General features: G+C 36.9%; 1 protein-coding gene across 15 annotated transcripts in view; it reads left to right on the top strand.

Moving 5' to 3' along the window:
- KLHL13 (kelch like family member 13) overlaps positions 1-23,565 on the top strand; it is a 424,794-nt gene that overhangs the window by 319,951 nt on the left and 81,278 nt on the right. For 6 of the 15 annotated variants that reach the window (XM_077989506.1, XM_077989505.1, XM_077989504.1 and 3 more), the window contains one exon: positions 23,298-23,363. The exons of 8 other annotated variants lie outside the window; for them this stretch is intronic. Coding sequence is in view for 4 of the 7 variants with exons in the window: in XM_015128064.3 (XP_014983550.1) it covers positions 23,298-23,363 (66 nt within the window). In the remaining 3 variants the exon portion in view is untranslated. Of the gene's footprint in view, positions 1-21,509; positions 21,599-23,297; positions 23,364-23,565 lie in introns of those variants that run through there. One more of the 15 variants, XM_015128065.3, reaches the window with a different exon arrangement.

The following is a 23,565-nucleotide window of genomic DNA, read 5'->3' as shown; positions in this document are numbered from 1 at the left end:
TGACTAATTTTTTCTATGTTGTAGAGATGGGATCTCACTGTGTTCACCAGGCTGGCTTAGAACTCCTAGCCCACAAGCGATCCTCCCACCTGGGCCTCCCAAAGTGCTGGGCTTATAGGCATGAGCCACTTCACCTGACTGACTCCTACTTCTGACTTCTCAAACTTGGGAGGCTACTCAAATCAGTGGGAGGTCACCTAGAACACTCTTTTCTCCCTAGATTCCCTGAAGCAGTGCTAAGTCTAATAAGGCCTCTAGGGAGCGATAATTATTTGGTCTCCGGCCCCAAGTGCCTGCCCCTCAATGTTACATTTATCCTCTACCTATGTGATACAAAGGGGAAAGTATATTAATATTATCTTTCGACCCTATACTCCTTCCCATTTCCCTTTAAGGGTAGTTTATTTACCTGATTGACCTTTCTGTTGTAAAGGCAGAATGTGATACTGAGTGTGGAGTTTGAAAACCACTGTTTTCTGGTCTTGACTCTGCCAACTTAACAGTGGTACCAGTTTCTTTCTTATTCCTGTTGTCAGAACAAAAATACTTTCTCCTGTCTTGAAAATTAATGAGATGATATGCTTGAATCACTATGTTCTCCCTGAAAGGTGGACCCTGAATAACTTCAAGCTGATTTTTTTGAAAGGAGCTGAAAGCAGAGTTAAGACTATTTGTTTTTCTAAGAATAGCTGTGGCTCCACAAATAACATACTACACTTTTTTAGATAGGAAAAGATTGTAGAGATAGTGTTAACCCTCTCAAATGTAAAATGACAGGGAATCTAATATTCAAAGGTGAGATCATTTGTCCAAGTTCACATAGCAAGGGAAAGGGCCAAGACATGAGTACCCAGAGGTTTGGTGTTTGTTTGTTTGTTTGTTTTTTGGCACATTTAAGAGTTATTTTTGCCTCAGAAATCTGCATTTCACATATTTAATGCAAAATAAAGCCCTTCTTTGGTAAAATGTATTCTGTTAGACTGTCACTATTGTACAGTCCATGCGATGAACTTAGTATTTATAGTTAAATTAGTATAGCCTTAACCACTCTTTTTATATGTAAAATACTTTCCCTCTTATCTAAATAGTTCCAGTAGTTTCTTTTCTGTGGGTTGGATAGAAAGTAAGTATTGATCTAATAATCACTGGGTGGTAGGGAGATGGATAAAAATGGAATGGAAACTCAACCCAGTCTGTTCTAAACTTTGCAATGTGTGCAATTCTGATGTATTATATGGCCTTAAACATATATCTAATGACACACCTATATCCAGGCACAGCCCTTGCTGTTAACAACATTGTTAATTCAGTTACGCTTCACTCTCCTGCCTCAGTTGTTTTGTCTTCCCTAAAAAAGACTGCTAAAATCATTACACAGTTTCTTTCCAGCTATTTATAGGCCCATGTCTTAGTTTTCTATTGCTGCTGTAACAAATTACCATAAATCCAGTGCCTTAAAACAACACTGATTTGTTACCTTACAGTTCTGCAGGTCATTGGCCTAAAATTAAAGGACTGTGTTCCTTTCTGGAGCCTGTAGGTGAAAATCCGTTTCCTTGCCTTTCCCAGCATCCAGAGGCCACCTATGTGCCTTTGGTCGTGCCTCTCTTCCTCCATCTTCAAATCCAGCCGTGCCAAGTCAAATCTTTCTCACATCTCCTCACTTGAACCTCTGCTGCTTTCCTCTTCCAATGTTAAGGAGCACAACTGAGTAATCCAGGATAATCTCCCCATCTCACAGTCTTTAACTTAATCACACCTGCATCGTCTCTTACTGTGTTAGACAACATATGCACAGGTCTCAGGAATTAAGATGTGGACATCTTTGGGGGCCCATCATCCTGTCTACCACACCCTATGTCTATGTCAACTATACCATACTGTGAGTTTTCTTTCGGAGGGTATTAAGATAATGGCTGTTTTCAACTTAAAAAATTATTTTCAAAAATATTTATCACAAATCTTTGTCCCAATGCCCTCCATGCAAGATAGTTTCCAGCCATTATGAATAATTGTTTAATATTTTATATATACGGTCATCTGTTGTTATCTGTGGGGCATTGGTTCCAGGACCCCCTGAGGCTACAAAAATCCACATATGCTCAAGTCCCTGATAACATTAATACATTCTAATCAAAGGCCATTCAGATTTTTTCAATTATCCCAAAAGTGTTATTGATAGGATAAAGCTCAGCTTCAGAATTAGGCATTGCAATTAATTGTAATGTCTCTTTAATGTTTTTCCATGTAGAACACTTTCTCGGTCTTCTCTTGACTTTTATGACCTTGACACTTTTGAAGATTACAGGCCAATTAATTTGTAGAATGCCCCTCAGTTTGCATTAGTCTTAATTGTTCCTCATGATATTATTGAGGTTTTGCTTCTTCAGCAGGAATTGCACAGACATAATCTTCTCATTGCATCCTATCAGGTGGCACCTGATATTGATTTGTCCCATACAACTTGATAACGTGATTAGGGTGGTATCTGTCAGGCCTCTCCACTGCAAGGTTACTTTTTCTTTTATTTCTAATTCATAGCATTTCTCATGAGGTTGAGAATACTTTGAGACTATACGAATGTATTATTCCTTATCAGACTTTCAATATTTCATTTATTGCATCAATATGGAGTCATACTTTCCTATTTTATTCAGTTACAATCCTTGATTTATTTTGATGCCAAGTGGTCCCATATTTGTATGATCCCCTTCTAGCTGGTTTATGTATCTTTTTGACAAGTCTCAATCATCCTTCCTTATGTTCGGAGTATATCTTGTACTTTCTGAGTGCTTCATTACATTCCATTTCATCTTGTACTTTCTCTGCCTTAGCTCTGGAATCAGACATCATGGTTCCTTTTAGTGGAGAATCATGTCTTGAACCAAAATCTGTTTGCTAGGAGTGCTCATTGCTATTCCAGTATTGCTGTTCCAAGGCCCTTTTGATGGCGAGAGCTAGGAAATATTTGTATACATGTATATACACACATAAATACGTATATACATTTATACATATATGCCTATATATTTATCCATTGAAACCATGAGTTCTGACCAATACCTTCAATTTTAACCCAATACCATAGGGTTCATTCTAGTTTTCTCCCTTTTCATGATTTCACTTCTCAATTGCCAACTTCTCAATTGCTAACATTAAGAAACATCTCTCTTATTATTTGACCAGTTCCTTCACATGTAGCCCATGCCCTGTTGACATACCCTTGCCTCCCCAACTCTGACTTCCAGAAATCCTGGCTGTAGCTGCCACCTCCCTGCATGAATACCCTCATTTTGTTTGCACTTCACCTTACCACATCAGTCTACCATTGATGTAGTCTTCCTGCAATGACACCTTCCTCATCTTCTCAAGCCCCACAAAGAGTCTCTATGGTGCCCTCTTCACAGGGCATGCCTACTTTGCTTGGCCCTACTAATGGATTGAACCGTTCAGGAAGGGGAAGGGAAGGAACATTTTCTGTACTTTGATGAGTTGTTGCCACCTTTTTCCTTACGACTATGATTTGTAAGGATTACTACCCTTGTACTGGATATTTATTTTCTATTGTAGTTCCTATAAATTCTGCTTTCCTGTAGTCAACATCCACATTTTAAAATTATAATTTATGAGATTTTTGCTTGTCAGTTTGAGTCCTTTTCTTCAGATTAATATTAATTTGTTTACTGGTTTATTATTTATAATTTATGAGATTTTTGCTTGTCAATTTGAGTCCTTTTCTTCAGATTAATATTAATTTGTTTACTGGTTTATTATTATCACTGGCTTGATTTTTAACTAATAAGGTGTTAAAAATGAGGCAACTGGAAATAAGATGATTTTCACATAATTATGGTATAATCACTACTTCTTTCTCATAATACTTCTTTTTGTTATTTTTATGTTTTTTATTTAATTTTTTTCTTTTCACTAACCAAACAAACAGCACTGATAAATATAAACTCTCAGCAAAGCTGGCTTAGAAGAAAGAGTTTTAAAAAAAATGAGATGGGATCTCTATGTTGTCCAGGCTGGTTTTGAACTCCTGGCTTCAAGTGATCCTCCCACCTCGGCTCTCCAAAGTGTTGGGATTACAGGTGTGAGCCACCATGCCTGGCCAGAGTGAAGCCTTTCATTTTTGAATAGAGGTATTTTAAAAACCTATTGCACAGTAACCTATTCCTGGTTATTTAGGGTTAGGAATATGAGTTCAAAAAGTCTGATTTCCTTAGCATGACATAGAAAGCTGTTCACATTGTGTTCTCAAATTTCCTTTCTAGCCTCAGTTTCTGCTGCTTCTCATTTTGGTACTCTGTGCTATTACTGTACCACATTATTTACCCTTCCCCAAGTGTGCCACATTTTTTTTGTATTTCTGTGTTAGTGTGCGATTACCCAGAAGGTAGATCAAGCACATGCTTGGAACACCAAGCAGACATAGCTACTAAACAATGAGGAAGAAAAAGAGTATTTGATGTTTCATGTCATCATCAAGGAAATTAGATCTTTGTTGAACTTCCTTACACTTAATTCATAGTTTAGAATTATTTATATTTTGAAATACATGTGAGGGAGCACCATAACCTTTTCTGTAATTCAGGCCCCTGTATGTTATTTTAGGCCCTTCTCTGTGCCTTTGCTCTTGATGGATCTTAGCACTATGAACCCTGCCTCTGAGAGAATTGCATGACATTCCATCCCATAGCATTTTATTGCACATCTATCATAACACTTAACACTTTGTATAATAATTTTTTTAATCATCTCTCCTGACCAAACCATGAAGTCCATGAGGAAAATGACATCTTCCCATCTAGCCACCTGTTTCCTGCATCTAACCTGGTGATTTAGGCAAAGTAGAGACTCATTAAGTGTTGTTAAACTGAATAATTATTGTCTTGTTTATAATGCAGGTGGTAGCTTTTATAGGAGAGATTAAATTATGTCTCTTAAACTGTCATCACACTTGATTCATTAGTATCTGTTCGGATAGAATTTGACACGTCCAGGCAGTCCAGTTTGTTAATATATCAAACTGTTCAGAGAATTGGCAGTGTTCAGAAATAAGAAATCTGAAAAATATGTAAGATTCTTATGCAACACGATGATTTACTGGAGGCCCCTTTTTTTTTTTTTTTTTTTTTTTTTTTTTTTTTTTTTTTGATATGGCTTCGCTCTCACCCAGGTTGGAGTGCAGTGGCACGATCTAGGCTTGCACAATCACTGCAACCTCTACCTCCCAGGCTCAAGCGATCCTCCCACCTCAGCCTCCTGAATAGCTGAGACCACAGGCATGTGCCACCATGCCCAGCTAATTTTTTGTATTTTTGGTAGAGACAGGGTTTCATCATGTTGCTGAGGCTGGTCTCGAACTCCAGAGCTCCAGCAATCCACCTGCCTCAGCCTCCCAAAATGCTGGGATTACAGGCGTGAGCCACCATACCCGACCTAGCTGGTGGCTTTTTCTTCCATCTTGTCCAGTGTTCTGACAATCAGGATTTAGCCTTGTATACTTATGTTCATTCAATTGCATTAGTTCTTTAAAAATCAAAGAATCTTTTCAGTTAGATTTGGATCAGAGTTGTAGGTACTTTCTGATTTCTTCACTTAAAACAGTTCAAGGAGAAAACAATGAAAAATTCTGTTGTTGGATGGATATCACATTACCACTGGCTCTTTTGCTGCTTAAATATCATCTATCCATGGCCTGCAGGAGCCATAGAAATCTTAACGGATATCATATCTTAACGGATATCATAGAATATCTTCAGATCCTATTACGATAGTCCTACCCCAGACTATGAAAAGGTTCCAAAGGTCATCTTTTGAGTTTGAAGCCATCTGAGTAGACAGGTTTCTAATGGCAGTGGTTCTCATATGCCAGTTAACTCATGGAAGCTGGTTTGTTACGGATATTGCCACAGGTCTGCAGTGATGTATGAGAAACAACAGTGTAGTGATTATCTACCAGAGAGCTAACTTTATTGATTGCAAAGGACCATCCTTTCTTCTGAGATTATTCTTTACACTTTTTGCTTGTTCAAATGCTCTTTTGTCCTTAATTTAATGAAATTAAATTTACGATGGTAATCAAGGACTGTATCTGTATCCTTATATGAAACCCTTGAGACAAAATATGTTTCAGAACTTACATTCTTTTTGGATTTTAGAAAGGTAACAGTCTGTGTGTCCTATATTACATAACAGCCCCAGTAGGGTTTGAGGTGACACCCCATAATCAGTTACAGTAATGTTTCTGCAGTGAAATAAAAGAATATTTATACTAAGTGAGAGAAAAAGCCTGTGAGTAGCCTCGCGTCAGTTCAGGTCAAGCTTGACTGCCAGATGAGTTCATATCAGTTCAGATTTTGCTGCCAAATGAGTTACAGGCAAGAAAAAATTGATTTCCAAGTGTTTGGATTTTGAAATTGTGGATAAGGGGTTGCCTTTTAAAATGTCCTGACTTTGTAAAATAAAGTTGAGTATCCTATGTAGGACCCCAAAATGTTTTTGAAATTACATTGGTCCACAAAATCCAAAAGCATGGGAAACAGCCCTTGAAAGCTATTGAAGTGAGTATAACATTACTGTTAACACTCATCCCTAGCCAATAATACTTTTCCTCTCTATTTTGTTTGCAAGGAAATAAATTGTTGTTGGTTATAATCTTTGGATATTGTAAAAAATCTCCAAAAATGCTTTTAATCAAAGTAGATTGAAAATAAGTTTATCTTGTAGCAATTTGAGGACGCTGGGGCAGGAGAGAAGGTTGCAGCCTGAATCCATCCACAATTCCCAGTGATGGATTAGGATTCTCTGATAGGCATGGGTTCTAGCTTGACAAGTCCTCCTGGCTGTATTTGTTTGGCCAAATAGATTAGTGAGGAGATTGGTCTGTTTTGGGTAAGGGCAATGTTAAATACCTACATGAACTTAGGTTAACTGATTAATCTTTGGCGTTTGTAGCTTATGTTTCTATCCATCAGATGGCGTTAACAGTTCCCATCTCACAAGTATAAAATGAGTTAGGAGCTATGAAAGTACTTTGACAATGAAGATCACATTAGCATATAAAATAATAATCTTAAAGAAGAAGTTATATAGTATGAACGAATAGAATCAAAACAACACAGTTACACAATTCTTGTCCTAGTAAATTTGTCTAGAAAGTAGACTTGGTAAAACAATTATTTGACCTAACTGTGTTATAATTTGGCTCTTGCTTAAAAACAGTATTTCTCTGTTCTGTGTGCCAGTTATTTATTTATTGGCCCTTAGCTTCAGATTCACCCTTTGTTGCCTGCTCTGCGAAAATGGACCTGAACCTTTTGTTTTTATCTTTGTTTTGTTTTGAACCTTTTGAATGGTTGCTTCCTTTACCACCTGACACTGAAGTTTTGTCAGTAGAGGGTGCTGGAAAGGCATGTCAGGAAGGAAGTACTTTGACAATGGTGACCACTATAACGTATCAAATCATAATTTTGAGGAATAATTGTATGGTACAAATTTGTATAGTATTTATATGTTTATATAGTTGCTTATATAATATTTATATGTTTATATAATTGTTATATATGATATGTATAATTTACATAGCATTTATATGGTTTTACTTCATGGTTCCCTGTGTGCTTGCTCAGCAGGCTGTTTTTTGGGCATCTTCACCAGTGCTCAGCTTCTTTACCCAGTAGTCAGTAGCTTCTCCTGGTGCCCCCAGAGACAGTTTTATAGCAGAGTATTTCTGGTAGGACACTTTCCAGAAGGTGTATTTTGAGCATGTTCCAAAGGGTAGGTTTCTGACAGATTCCAGCTAATGAACACCACAGCAGCTTCTCTATGCTTCATCGAGCTGTGACTGTGCCCTCTCCAATAATGTCTAGATCTCAGCCTTGAGCAGAAGTCACTTTCTTTGGTCCTCTTTCTCAGCCCTAGGGGTAGTTGCTCCTGATATCTGTGATTCTTTGATTCTTATGATTTTTAAAGAATCTCTTTACTTATTACTAGCCAATTTCTCGTTACTCCAATTTCCTTTTATTCCAACCCTCTGTCATAGTTAATAATTCCTTATGTACAATTCTCCCTGTTCAAATTACTATGTGGTTTCTCTCTCCTGAGTAGACCCAGACAGTTGCAACCAATTAAAGATCTCTTTGAGCCACCATGTATCACTGGCAAGGCAATTCTTAAGAGATGATACCATTGTATCTGTAGCTGAAAAAACTCAAATATCTTTTAGGGAAATGTCTCAAAATCCAATGAAGTTTAGCTGTTCTTCCCATGGGGTCTCTGTGTACCTATGTATTTGTCTCTCGTTCTCTATATTCATGTCCTACCACCTTCACTGTGAGTTCTCACTCTTCTCTCCTTCTCCATCTATTTGCCTTCATACACTTAGTTTCCAACCCCAGCATTGCTTTTGACTTCCCTGCATCTCAATTTCTGTTTTGGTGAGGCAGAGATATAAAAGATCATAAATTAATGAAATCAAGGACATGAAAGTGCTGTGTAATTAGTAGAGTACCATACAAAGTGGTGATATTACTTGTGTTTATTAAATAGTTTTCTATGTTTTCAAAATTTCAATTATGTTTTATTTTAAGAGCTTTGTGGGTACCTTCAGGGGTACTTACAAACTAATAAAATAGATACATTGGTACATAGAATTATTAGACAAGGCTGAATGTGCTGGGTGCTAAAATAGGCGAACAAATGAGGAAATAGGAGCCCTGACAATTAGAATTTAATTGTGGCCTGAGGATTCATGGATTATTTCCAAGGAGAATCATCTGACCTTGAAGGACCTTAGCTGCAATTTATTAAATGTTTGTGGCACAAATGAGCCTTGTGATACGTACTTTACATATATTCTCATATTGAATCTTTACATTCATCCTTATATTCTTAAATTATTTTATTATGTCTTATACTGATTTCAAAATATTTTGCTTGAAGACAGATTTTTGTTCATTTGTTTTATTTTTTTAATTGAAACCTACCTCCAATTATGTGTGAAAACTCAGTGGCAGTAAAATCCACAGATAGAACATTATATTTTATGTTGTTTTTCAGTTATTTTCTATTTTTATATTTATTCATGGATACTTACATTTTAAAAGATAGTTAAACACTTTTCACCTGAGAACTAGAGTAAATAGATTATATGATAATCTCTATATTGAAAAAGGGAAACGTATTGTTTAAAATTGATGACTCAGTCTCTCTCTCTTTTTTTTTCCATAAGAGAGTGTGTCAGTAGGCTTCTAGGAGATGGCATACTTTATGAAAAAATGTAGCATACTATTTAAATTAGGGGTGGTTACTCTTTGAATGCAAAGTATCCTGTCAAATCACAGGATGAGTGCATCTCCCAGTGGAAGATGTTGCAAAGTGCAAGTGACTGTGAGTCTTCCCCAAAGCATTTGTCTTTATAGCTTGGATTCTGTGAGATGCCCACCAAAGACACTTAATCCTTTATCTTAGAAAGTCAAGATGGATGAGTCTTCAGATTTATTAGGAACCCTTCTTTAGTTTTGAATATTTTGTGATGAACCCATACTTTATCTTTTTGCAGATGAGATGGAAATGTCCTGTTTCCTTGGCAAATAATATGTGAACTTAGCACATGTAGTTCTTTTTTTTTAAAATAGGCTATGATTTGATCAGTGTTTTCTGAAGTATTATGTGCATGCTACTGGTGGTATATGTACCCCCTGGAAATAGACAGACTAACACAATTTGAATATATTTGTTACTTATTTTAATGCTGATTAGGAAAAAAAGGCTGGTATATCACACTTGTCATCTCTTAGATATTACTGAAGTTAAGACTATGCAGGTAACAACACCTCACCCAGACCAAGTGAATTACTGGTGCAGTGTTCAGGCATGCCCGAGAATGTATTGCTGCATTCTTTTCATAGATGCAGCAACACTCTATTCCCAGAAAATAGTAATATTTAAATATACAAAGTATTTATAACATACATAATTGTGAATTGGAATCAGTTCTGTGCTCTTTTTTTGTTTTCTTGTTGAGGCCAGCATGGATCAGTGGATAAAAATTGAATTTTTAAAATGTAAAGGTGCAGACTGTGAGGGAAATCTTATTAGGGGAAGATTTTGATGAAGTTAGTCAAGTATCTTTAGACAAACTTGAAGACCAAATTTAGCAAATTGTCTGAAACGTCTGCTACTGTTACAGAAGAACCAACTGCAAAGAAAACAACTATCACACAAATTTGATGAAAGTATTTGAAATTTATATTTTCATAAGTATGATGAGAACGAACCTCTTTCCTTGTATGTCAATGTGTAGAGACACACAATCTGGTGTGACACCTGTTAATCCTGTGCTTTTTTGAAACACAAAGTATGCTATACAAAAATCTGAGAGATTCCTTAAAAAGTTGAACATAGAGTTATATGACCCAGAAATTCAGAAACACCTAGGTGTATATCCCCCCAAATTAAAAACTAATACTCAAACAAATGTACACCCATGTTCAGGGAGGGACTATTCACAATACCCAAAGGTGGAAAGAGCTCAAATGCCCATTAACTGATGGATGGGTAAATAAATTGTGGTATGTACATATAATGGAATACTCAGCCATATAGTATATTAGAAGTACTGATATACATAGTGGGTGAGCCTCCAAAATATTATGTTAGTGAAAGGAGGCTAAGCACAAATGATCAGATACTATATGATTCAATTTTTGTGAAATACTGAAATAGATAAATCCATAGTGACAGAATGTAGATGCCAGGGGCTAGGGGCAGGGAGGAGAGAATGGGGAGCAACTGCTTAATGGGTATGGGTTTTATTTTGGGGTTGATGAAAATGTTTTGCAACAAGATAGAAGGGGGTGGTTGTGCAACATTCTAAATGCACTGAATGCCACTGAATTGTTTACTTGATAGGTGCAGCAAACCACCATGGCACATGTATACCTATGTAACAAACCTGCACATTCTGCACATGTATCCTGGAACTTAAAGTACAATAAAAAATTTAAAAAAATCACTTCTTTTATCTTATGTGGATTTCACCTCAGTATGGAAAAAAAAAAAAAAACAACAACTTACCCAGTAGTGTGGTATGTGGGACATTTTATGGGGAATAGGATGATGTTAAGTTGTTCATAAGCATTTCTTATTATTACAGGAGTTAAGTATCTATTTTTACAGTTCCCTTCTCTTTATGAGAAATTATTAGTTTTCTGTTTTCTGTAATAAGTTTTCCTTTAAAGATAAATGTAAGTTTTAAAGAAAAAATAAGAAAGATGGTACTGATGTGACAAATGAAGGCAATTTACAAATGAATGAAAAATGGCAGCTTCAAAGAGACATTTTGTTTTATATTCAAGCCAATTAATTTTAATTTTTATTATTTTATTATTATAATTATTATTGTTTTAGAGACAGAGTCTTGCTCTCTTGCCCAGGCTGGAGTGCAGTGGCACCATCATAGCTCATTGCAGCCTTGAACTCTATGACTCAAGTGATCCTCCCACCTCAGCCTCACTCACAGGCGTGTACCACTACTCCTTGCTATTTTTTTTTTTTTTAATTTTTATACAGACGAAGTCTCACTATGTTGTCCAGGCTAGTCTTGAACTCTTTCCACTTCAGCTTCCCGAAGTGTTGGGATTACAGGCGTGAGCCTCTGTGCCTGGCCAAGTTTTAGTGACAACATATTGGACACTAGTTGCTGTTTATCAAAGTTGAACGAGATGTGACTTTTGCCTTAGGAAAAACTTTCGGCCGGGCGCGGTGGCTCAAGCCTGTAATCCCAGCACTTTGGGAGGCCGAGGCGGGTGGATCACGAGGTCAGGAGATCGAGACTATCCTGGCTAACATGGTGAAACCCCGTCTCTACTAAAAATACAAAAAACTAGCCGGGCGTGGTGGCGGGCGCCTGTAGTCTCAGCTACTTGGGAGGCTGAGGCGGGAGAATGGCGTGAACCTGGGAGGCGGAGCTTGCAGTGAGCCGAGATCACGCCACTGCACTCCAGCCTGGGAGACACAGCGAGACTCCGTCTCAAAAAAAAAAAAAAAAAAAAAAAAAAAAAGGAAAAACTTTCAACCTAAAGGTGATAAGCCAAATCTATAAATAATTCAAGGAAGAAGCTGAATGTGCCCAGTGAGACTGGAACAGAGGACAAACAGACTGAGGCCAAGACCAGGTACCTGTTTGGTTTGATTACCAGTACCATTTAAGAATATGCTAGAATAGGCTGCTGGGTGTAGTGGCTCTTGCCTGTCATCCCAGCACTTTGGGAAACCAAGGATGGAGAATTGCTTGAGACCTGGAGTTCAAGACCAGCCTGGGCAACATAGCGAGACCTCATCTCTAAAAAAGTAAAAAATTAGTGGGCATTGTGGCAAGCACCTGTAGTCTCAGCTACTCAGAAGACTAAGGTGGGAGGATCACTTTAGCCCAGGAATTTGAGGCTGCAGTCGGCTATACTCATACTACTGCACTCCAGCCTGGGTGACAGAACAAGACCCTGTTACTAAAAATGAGAAGGAAGGAAAGGAAGAAGGGGAGGGAGGAAGGAAGATGCTAGGATATATGGGAAGAAATTAAATAAACTCTATGTATAAGTGCAAACAAAACCCCAACTTAATATTGGCATTGGTGGTTGATGGAAAGATGGGAATTGGTGGGAAACCATTTTAGAGCAAAAGTTGCTTTTAAAATTAGAAACAGGGAGCAAAATTACTCAATAAATGCAACAGGCCGGGCGTGGTGGCTCACGCCTGTAATCCCAGCACTTTGGGAGGCTGAGGTGAGTGGATCACCTGAGGTCGGGAGTTCGAGACCAGCCTGACCAACATGGAGAAACCCTGTCTCTACTACAAATAAAAATTAGCCGGGCATGGTGGCATATGCTTGTAATCCCAGCTACTCAGGAGGCTGAGGCAGGAGAATTCTTTGAACCCAGAAGTCAGAGGTTGCAGTGAGCTGAGATCATGCCATCGCACTCCAGCCTGGGCAACAAGAGCAAAACTCCATCTCAAAAAAAAAAAACAAAAAAACAAAACAACAACAACAAAAAACAAAAACAAACAAACGAAAAACAGATAATGTAATCAAGTTTCATATACTGTGGTCCCTTTTGCCTCTACCTTTTTCTCTCTCAGTAACTTGACAGTCCTCTGGGCTTCCTCTCTCCCTAACAATCTCATCATTTAAAGGTAGAATAGTAGAGGGCTTGAGAATGTATGCTCTGGAGCTAGACTGCTGCCTGGGTTCAAATTCCAGTTCCAATATTTACACACTGTGTAACCTTAGTCATGTCACTTGATTTTTCTATGTGTTTGTTTTCTCTTCTGTAAAACGTGGATGTTAATAGTAACTGCATTTAAGGCTTTGGTAAGGATTAAATAAGTTAAATGATTAAATGGGGTAAGCATTTATAACACTGCTTGGCACACGGTATGTGATCAAACAAATGTTAGCCATTATCATCATCTCCAGTCAGTAAATCCTGTCAATTTTATCTCCTAAAAATCTTTTTGAATGTCACCCACTACCATTGCCTTAGTTTAAGATCTAATGTTGTCACAATTGCAGTTGTGCCTTAACGAGTCTTGCACCCTCACCCTCTCTCCTAACCATCCCCTCTGTCTCACTTGACTGCCTGACATACTCTTGCTTATTCTGAAATACTCAGCTCAGATGTCACCTCTGTGAAACTTTCCCTGATCCTCTGTGCTAGTCCACTTAGGGCTTTCCATGTGCACTTATATCCTTTGGAACGTATCTCATTTATAGCACAGCTTATATAGTACTGTGACTGTACCTGATGTTCCCTGGGTTGTGTCCACCTTGAAGGTGGGAAACTGGGTTTGCTGAGGTTTGAACGTCCACCCTAAACACAGCCCCTGGTATAAAGTAGATGCTTATTAAGTGCTTGGGTGGATTATTGAATGGCCTCTGCCTGTAGAAAGCTAGTTTACAGTCTTCATTTGGGAAGCTAAGTTGAACACACGTACGGATGACTAACTATGAACATTGTGTAGTAAGTGCTGCAAGAGTTTAGAAAGAAAAGGGCATTTGGTGAGTGCTGGGGTAATAAAATTTGACTTCAAAAAGGTGGAGCTTGATATAGAACTTAAGAATAGGCAGAACTTCTGTGAACAGAGGGGCAGCCACAATCTACTACGCAAAAGGGATGTTTTATGAGTTGAATGGGTGGTGACAGAAAAAAAAGAAAAAAAAAAAAAAACCAACAAAACTCAGCCTTAGCAAAACAGAGAAGAGACCAGTCTAATTAGGATGTGTGTGTGTGTGTGTTGATGGGGGAAAGGTATATGTTGAAAAATACAAGTAAATCATAACCTATAAACAGGGTGTGTTCTAAAGATTTATTTACAAATCATTTGTTTGGACATGACACATAATATACATCATTTCTAGCCAGCTCAAAATATTGTATTTAACCTACTTAATAGTGAACTATCCCAGGGATAGTGCTCCAGAGCCTGGGAACAGAGAATCAGGAAAGGTGTGATGGATTCTGGGCTAGAAGACAGAGTAATAGAGAAAATTGAGATTTGTTGTTCTCCTATGACCCTTTCTGCACCTTTTTTTTTTTTTTTTTTTTTTTTTAACATCTCAGTTTCTCTAAGAGAAAGTTTCTGTATCTCTCAAGGCACCCCATGCTGCTAACTTCCTTGAAACAGAACCCCACCCAAAGTTGCTAGGGCTCTAAAAGGCTCTCTCTCACCTCCAGCCTGCCTCATTCCCTCAGGGCAACAGCTCTTTGCTATTTGAAGAAACTTGACTAAACTCATTCACGCTAGTGTGTGAATAACTGATAGCCACCTCATCCTGGCAGCTGTACTTATTACAATTTTAACAGCCTTCTTGTTAGCTCAAATGAACCTGTAATTGCTGGAATTTCTGGCACTGGTACAGAGCAAACAATGTGGGAGGGGGGCGAGGGTTACAGAGAGAGAGAGGGAGAGAGAGAAAGAGAGAGAGAGAGAGAGAGTTTCACTGTAGGAGAAGATATTTTGAGACAGGGAAAGCTTTGGCCAAGAGCTTTGCCTAATTTTCCTTTCTTCTCCACCTCCCTCCCCCAGATTGTTCTCGTGTATTCCTCTTCACAGACTTACTATAGGCTGCATGTTGTTTATTACCATTATTTTTAAAGAATAACTTCTGTAGCGTTCTGGGTATGGTGGTACTGTGTTTTTTAGTTGTATGCAAATCTGGGATTACGTTTAATGGGAAATAGGATTGAATAGATAAGATGGGGCTGGGGGTTGAGGGGACCTTGAAAGTGGAGTCTACAAATACATCCATAGAAATAAGTAGTCATGGAAAGTTTTTGAATAAAAGCTTAAGATGATGAAACCAATAAAGGAGGCATAATGAATTCTAAATTTTGAATTAGAAATGATGGAGTATTTTGTTTACTTTTGGCTTGGGATTGGTTTATTCAGAATCGTATTTCTGGTTACCATTTTTCATGGTTCATCTTTAATTGTTAGTGTCTCTCTCCCTGGCTGTCTGTTCTCTGTAGCTCCTGACCCAATCTTCCTTCAGGATTAATGCTCCCAGAAGCTTTTATGACTTTTGTATTCCCAACTAGCACATAAGGGCTTATACATTATGTTTCTGTGTCCCAAAATTCAAGTCTAATGTTAGCAAAACCCAACTCTCATTTATAAGACTTTTTTTTTTTTTTTAAACTTTTAAATGAAAATTTCCAGCCTTTCCAAACATACCCCCAAAACACACTGGAGATAGTGGTTAATGATCTGCATCAGTTAGCCCTCAGAGCTGCAGGAACCTCCACACCCACTCCCTAACCTGTGCATGTTAAACCGTGTTGTAGATAAGCTCTTCCCTTTGGGGAACCCCATTGTCTTTTATTCTTTATATTGTTCATTATGTAAATGTTCTTGATATTTCTCCTCCACCAGTCTGCACAAAGGAGAAGCCAGAAAATGGGATGAGAAAGGGATTTGAGACACTTCCTTAAGCCTAAATTGTAATTCTCTCATTGGAACAGGATTCATAGATCTTTAATCAAATATGTATGTTTTTCTCTATTTTGAACATTAAAAGGGCTTGTTAGCATTGGGCCCTCGTGTGTATCATTTGTATATTTTGCTCTTGACTGCTCAGCATACCATTTACATTACCAGGTATGGGTGATGTGCAGTGACTTGCTTGGTTGAATTTGCTATTTCATTTTTTGCTCCATGTAGTGGAGCAGTGATTGTTAAAATTGAATTTTGTGGTTTACTCTTTCATCAGCACTTGTTGCAACAGTAATTTAATAGGATTTAACAGTCCAAAGAATATACTTTTTGTCCTTTTCATTTACCAGTCCACAAAATGACTGCTTTTAGGAGATATTGTTTCATTTTTCAATATTCCCTGGCCTAGGTGGTGACAAACTAATAAAATGCATTCCTTCCTTTGCCTTACCAATCCTATCTTGACTTAGAAAACTGATTACTGACATTTCCCTTCCTTATGGTAGCTAAGTGTTTTCCTTACTCAGTTCACTTCAGCAGTCACCTATTGACCTATTCACACCCCCATCCTCATTCATCTATCATAAAGTTATTATATACCTACTATGCTGGGCACCCTGCCAGGCGCACATAGGGTCTTTCATGCAAACATCAAAAGGAGCCATTTAGGTATAGTATGTGCAATTGTAACATTTTATTTTTTCTTATGATTCAAATCTTAGTTTTGGAAGGAAAAGGCCCTTTAATGATTTCTTATTTAATTATCATCAGAAAAGTGTGGTTAGGCATGGAGGAGGGAAGAACTTACCTCTGCTGGCTTGATTTCACCAAAATCACCTCCTATAATTGGGTTACTAGGTGACAGGCACTGAGTTAGGTATAATACAAACATAAGGAAGGCCCAACCTCGGTTGTCAGAAATTTATAATCTAGGGACACATAGAAGCAGTTTTAACCCAAAGAGACAGGAGCTATAATATTCAAAGTACCACAGGAGGATAGCAAACCCATTACCTGCATCTTCTAAGGGGTGTGAGGGAAAGTTTCACTGAGGGAGGTTTGCTTGAACACTTAAGCATGACTAGAAGTTTGCTTGATAGAGTAGAAGGGCAGGGAATTCCAAGTGGAATCAGATGTAAAGCCACTGAGGCATGAAGGAGTATGACATGTTTGAAATGTATACCAAGAAATTGCTAATTGACAGATGAAAGGGAGCTCTGTGTAATTGGCATTGGGAAGGTATTTCTGGCACAGATATAGGTTGATCATTTATGTAACTTTTGTCATATAGCTGTTCTGTAGCTTCCATTAACTATTACTTACTTCTCCCCTCCTCCAGACATTTACTTTAGTATGTGAAGACCTTTTTTTTTTTTTTTTTGGAGGGGAGATGTTTAGGAGTCATATTTGTAGTTTCCCCCCTAAAATAAATATTAATATAAATATTAATGCAATACAGAGGTGACTAATAAACACCAAATTAGGTATCAGGAGACCTGGCTTATTGTTTTCCACTTCTCTCAGCGGCTATGTCACTTGAGCCAAGTCATTTAACAGCTCTGTTTCTTCATGAGTAAAATGGGAATATTAACGCCTGCATTGCCTGCCTCAGGATCAGGTTGAAAATGAAAATGAAACTCTTAAAAATAAAGAGGCATAATAAACTCTTTTACTTGAAATTCTGCTGGCTGAGGTTAAACTGACATTTAAAGCAAGTAAAATACTTTGTGGAGTATCTGGATAGGAAAATTAGGTTGGAAAATAATTCTTACTTCCTCATTAACCCTCTATGTCTGCCCTTTAGTCTTTGAAATGTCATTTAGCTTATTTCTATGTTTCCAAACTAACATGATAAAAATTTTAAACTTCCTAATGTTCTGGCATGTATATCTTGGCTCTTTTAAATTCTCAGTATAACTATTAAATAGCAATTGATTTAAGATTTAGGTGAGTAAAATATAAGTTGGTATATTTCATAGTCAATCTTGAATAATTCATACCCATTAAGTAGTTTGAATTACTAATGAGTTACTGTCTATCATTTATGGTTCCATTTGGTGGTAGGACACGAGTTTTATTCCATTTTAGAAATGTATAAGAGGGTTCTGATTCATTCAATTAGGATTGGGAGGTTATGAGACTTTGGCCTTCTGCCTTCTTTGCCATTTTTCCTAATTCAGTGACAATGCAGGCAGCAGTTATTAGTAGCAGAAAATGACATTTCCATTCATTTTATTTCCTTTGACCCCCATCTCCCACATTAGATTGAGTGGTAATCTACTGAAATCTGATAAATCACTTGAAATATGAACTTCTAGACTATAGGAGTATGAGCAATTGCTCCCAATATAAATACCCCTGGCTAACCCTTCTTTAGATCAGTGGTTCTCAAAATCTATCACTATGGATATTTCAGCAGGACAGAAGATTCTGTAAACCACTTAAGTCATCCTGCTCTGAACCATCTTACATACATCAGAAGAAAGGGAAAGAGTACTGCTGTGGATGAGATAACACAATGGTATTTTAAATGGAATGTAACTGAATTATTTATACTAGACTAGTATTGACCCTGTCATCATAATCACTAATATTATATGACACTTGTGGACTTCCAAGAGGTAGTTACCCCTCCCCGCCTTTCTGCCTTTGCAACTTAGGGATGAACTAGTTATGTGAATTTGGATAAAACACCTATTCTAGTCAAAATATAATATAAAATGGTTGTTGAGATTTTTCTAGCAGGCCCTAAGGAAATAATCTGTCAATTTGTCTGTTTTTCACAAAACTAAATGAAGAAATGATCTGGCTTATTTTCTCTTTGTTTTGAAATCTATGGTGCCATTGATACCCAGTTTAAAACCATTCTTCTGAAGATGCTATTGATTAAATCATTTTAATGTCCCCCAAGTACTGCCCGTTTTTGAAGATTATTTGGAAAATGTGGCACATTCACCAACTCACATTCTCCTCTTATTCTGTACTTGCTTTTTTTCCTTATAAGTTAGTGGAAAGACAACTGGTCAGTTTTTTCACTCAAGAAAAACGGAGGAAGGCGTAGACAGCTTTTATCTGGGAATTCTTTAAGTCATTGAGAGAATATTTTTAAGTGTTAACTACTTTTTGAAATTATTGGCAGAATCTTTTAATCCATTTTAACATAAAATGGTTGACTAAGATGGAAAGATTTTGTCTACATAAAAGAAAGCACCATGGTTTTTGCATCATTGCATAAATCTAAGAGATTGTGCATAAATAAAAACGATGAGACAAAGCTGAATGTTAAGTGCCAAAATCAACGAAAGCTTGCGTACTTACTGGGTATTTGACACTGAGCATAATGGAATGTGGTTCCACAGAGAGAGAATACTAAATATTTACCCCCAAGGACCTGTTTCTCTGATAGTTTCTTATCCCAGTCTCCTGGCTAACATTGTTAACCCTTTTTGAAACACCCCTTTCTTACACTTGGATTTCCCCCTATTGAAGCTCACCCTTGGAGATTCTAAACCTTCTATACCCAAGCACCTACACTCACCCACTCATCTCTTTTCGAGATCTTCATGAATTCTTTGTTTATTATATGGATCTTTAGGTGAATTATCTTGGTTTACTATGAGTAGTAAAGCACAATCACAATTTCTGTCCACTTACCGCTCTATTTTTCCAAAGGTCACAGCTCCATCATTCAGCTCTTCTGTCGGTATCCCTTTCTCATCGATTCCTTGGAATTTTTGAACCAGGGCTGTGAGGTATACAGCCAGCAATGTTGCATAGTAATTTAGAGCTGCTGCCCAATACAGGTCCATCTCTCTTCACAATTCCTTTTCAGGCTCAGAGTGGTGAAGGAAGTTACTAAGATTAGTGTGCACTATGAAGTCTGGGAGGTGGGCTTTCAGGGACCTGCTTACTTAACCTGAGGCTCTGACCTTTGCCTTAGTGTGATTTTCTCACCATCCTCTTTTATTTTGTGGGCAAAGGATCAAAAAGATTTCTTCAACACTGAGTGCTAAACTTTAGCAAGAATGCATGGTTTCTGGTCCCTGTGATGAAATAATATTTTTAAAACCATAGACTCAAATTGCCATGGAAGGTATCACAGAAACAAATGGAATTTGAGCTGGATCTGGAAGAATGGGTTGAGTTCAGAAAAGTGGAGTGGGGAAGAGATTTCATGCAAGAGGGACCTCTGGAGCAAAGATGAGAAAGAACAAAGAAAGCTTTTGAGATAGAGAACTGGAAGTTGGTGTTATGATTTACTACAGTAAACTAGAAGAGTAGGTTGGCCGGTTTGTACTGAGTTCTTAGTGCTAGGCTTAGTTACTTGATTAATTATTTGATTGATCTACTCATTCAACAGATTGTTTCTCATAGCCCACAGGATAAAACCCAAACCTGTTTTCTGGCATGCATGGTCTTCTGTAATGTGGTTTCTGCATCCCTTAAAATATACTCCACTCAACACTATGTACCCACTTTTCAGTAATATTGAATTCTTTCCAGTCATATCGAAGAACTTGCTGATCCCTCCAACATGTTGTCCTCCTTCACATGTTTCTTTCTTTGCACAGGCTATTTCTTCTAGAGTTTACTTGATGTATGCTTCATTCTTCAGCCTCAGTTGCAACGGAATTTTTGTTATACCTCTGCTGCTGTAGAATGCTAGGCTTATATCACTAAAGCTTCTACACTATATTTTGTGTCGTCAGAATACATGCCTGCTTCCCTCACTCAGCTTATGAGCTTCCTGAGGGCCAGGGATTGTGTCTGGTTCACCTTTACATCCATACCACCAATATAGTACCTAACATGTAGCCAAATCAATAAATACATACTGAAAAATATTCAGTGATCATTTACTTTACATCACGTGTAGTTTTATTTTTAAAAAGTGATCTAGATGGAATGGGATTGACAGATTGAAGATGGGCAATGCAGGGAGATGAGTTATATATATTTTTTGAAGTAGCTCCTTTGTTTAAAAAAGATAGGGGCTAGATTCCTGGGAGATTGATAAAGAAAAAAAAGATAGGACTTAATGACTGGCAACTATGGGCAAGAGAGAGGTAAGAATTAAAGATAATAAAAAATTAAGATAATATAACAAGTAGCAGGATAGTGACCCTTAAAAAAGTAAGGTTACTTTCAGGTAAACATTTTTTTTTCTAAGTCAGACTTCCTGGTGTTAGTATTTGTCTCATTCCACCTTTGCTCCAAAGATGAACACTTTGTTCCTGTTCAGCTTACCGGAACTAAGCTCAAGATATGTGTGCTTCTCATTTTCATATCTGGCCAGCAGTTTAGATATGAAATATAAATAGTTCAACTACACTGACTACAATTTCCTATCAAGGGAAGGTATACAGTACATAGGATTTTTTAAAAAAATATATATATATAAAGCCTGTTTCTGCTTTTGGGAGCTACAACTGAAGTGTTATACCAGGCAGATGCACTGGGGTGCGCTACTATGTAGCAGAGCCTAGCTGTGCATCACAGCTCTTAACTTTAAAACTCCAGAGAATTTGATGAGAGAGGGATCCACAAGAACATGACAAATGATGAGAGTTCAAACCTTAAGAGAAAAATGGGCTTATTGGTAAGAGATCTTTCTTTTCCTTTATTTACTGCTGTTACTTGTTCATTAAAATAGCAAGCCTGTTATTTCCATATGTGGCTGTGAAGCGATATACAAAAATCAATTTTAGATGTATTGTAGAATTCAGGAGACATATTGGTAACCATGCAAAAATCATAGGAAGCATGTACAAAGCTTGATTTTGAATAAGATTTCTAAGGGAATTTTATTTTACTTCAGACTGTGTTATAGATTTATTTATATAGCTTAAATGTAATGCAGGTAAGAAATATCTCTATATACATATATTTAAAAAGTTAAAATAAAGAATAGTGACTTATGTAGAAATACATAATTTCACTCAGTTGCCAGAAGGTGGCATACCAGATTTTTTTAAATGCACAAGGAAAAGGAATAATATTAATAGGGATATAAAATAAGCTGTATTTAAAGACAATTTGATGCGTTTTTAAGCAAAGAAATAATATAATTGTTATTTTTTGGTAAGGCGTAATTGTAAAACATGACAGATATGAATTTGACCTATTACAGCTTTTTGTCATTCAACAATAATGTTTATGTGTATAGCATTTTAAAAGTATACTTTCAAATAGTACTGTCATTAAGGAGATGCTGTTTTGAATTTATCATTCCAAAAAAGAAATAAAATATTTTCCACCTACCTTTCTTCATAGGAAGTCATTAGATTTAGTATCACATTTTGGATAAGGTCTTTGTCAAGGTCTTTCTAAAGATATTGTTAAACTATGACTTTGATATAGTTATGGATTTAATAATGCAATAGTGCTTGTGAGATGACCCAGAAAAAAATCAAGACAGTTTATTTTGAAAAAAACGTGAGATAAGGCTAATGCTTACTTTCTATATGCTGATAACAACATAAATGAAATAAATGGAAATAAGTGAAATTTTTATTAGAGCTCATCAAACATCTGCCAGCATACTTTAATTTTTAAAGAGAGTTGACTGTCAACAGCCTATACTGCAGTGCTTCTGTAGTAGTCTCTATTTTTAAAACTGGATTCCTGAGGCAGCACCAGAAGTATGTCTATCCAATGCTAATTTTTGTATTAGCCCAAAAGAGCTAGATATATGATAGAACTTAACAAAAACCACATCTTCTGGTTAGGAGACAGTATATCTATTTATATGTTTTTTATTAATTACAAGCAGTATGAAAATAAAAAAAATTGGTAGTAAATGAACCTAGAAGAACATTAGCCATCTGTTCTCTGAAAGCTTGTAATATGTGTCATTTGCTTTCAGGGTTTTATGGCAAAGCAGTATATCAGCAAATAATTGACCTTTAGGCTTAAAAAGCTACAAAATGACAAATTATTCCAAGGGGCGAGTATATATTTACTGGAGAATTGTCTCCTTGTGTCCTAATTTGGCTAGTTTAGTATTTTAGATCAACTGCCAATAATTGTTATACTTAATGCCAATCTTTATTCCAGACTTTCTGAGACATTAAGAAAGCTTCTAAAAATAAATAGAATGTTATGGCTTTCTAGTTAAGGGTTTTTAAAAGTTAATTTACGTAGTTTAAAATCGTTCTGTGTGGTTTTAACTGTTCAGGATTTATACATATGGTTTATTAATTTACAGGTAAAATGCTGTCGGGGTATGCTTTGAAAAATTTGAACTAAATATAATAAAACCACAATTAACCAGGTTTCTTTTTGCACTCCACTTTCAGGAGACGGAGGCAATTGTCATTAAAACAAGCCGATTTCAAGGATATATTCAAAAAATCGACTTCAGGGTATGTCCAGGGGTCTGCATTTTTCCTCATCTTTTTTTTTTTTTCCAATGCGAATTTGTTTTCACAAAAGACCCTGAGAATACTAGAAGACAGTTATCAAGTATAGTTACAGTAATGTCTAGGGCACTGTGTTTATTAGAAAAAAAATATGTAAATCATGCTGTTAAAAATGCCACACATCATTGTATTGTGCCTTATATTT

This window comes from Macaca mulatta, chromosome X (genome assembly GCF_049350105.2).
Source record: "Macaca mulatta isolate MMU2019108-1 chromosome X, T2T-MMU8v2.0, whole genome shotgun sequence".
NCBI lineage: Eukaryota > Metazoa > Chordata > Mammalia > Primates > Cercopithecidae > Macaca > Macaca mulatta.
Note: the sequence above shows the minus strand (reverse complement) of the source record. Positions and strands in the feature narration are given on the sequence as shown.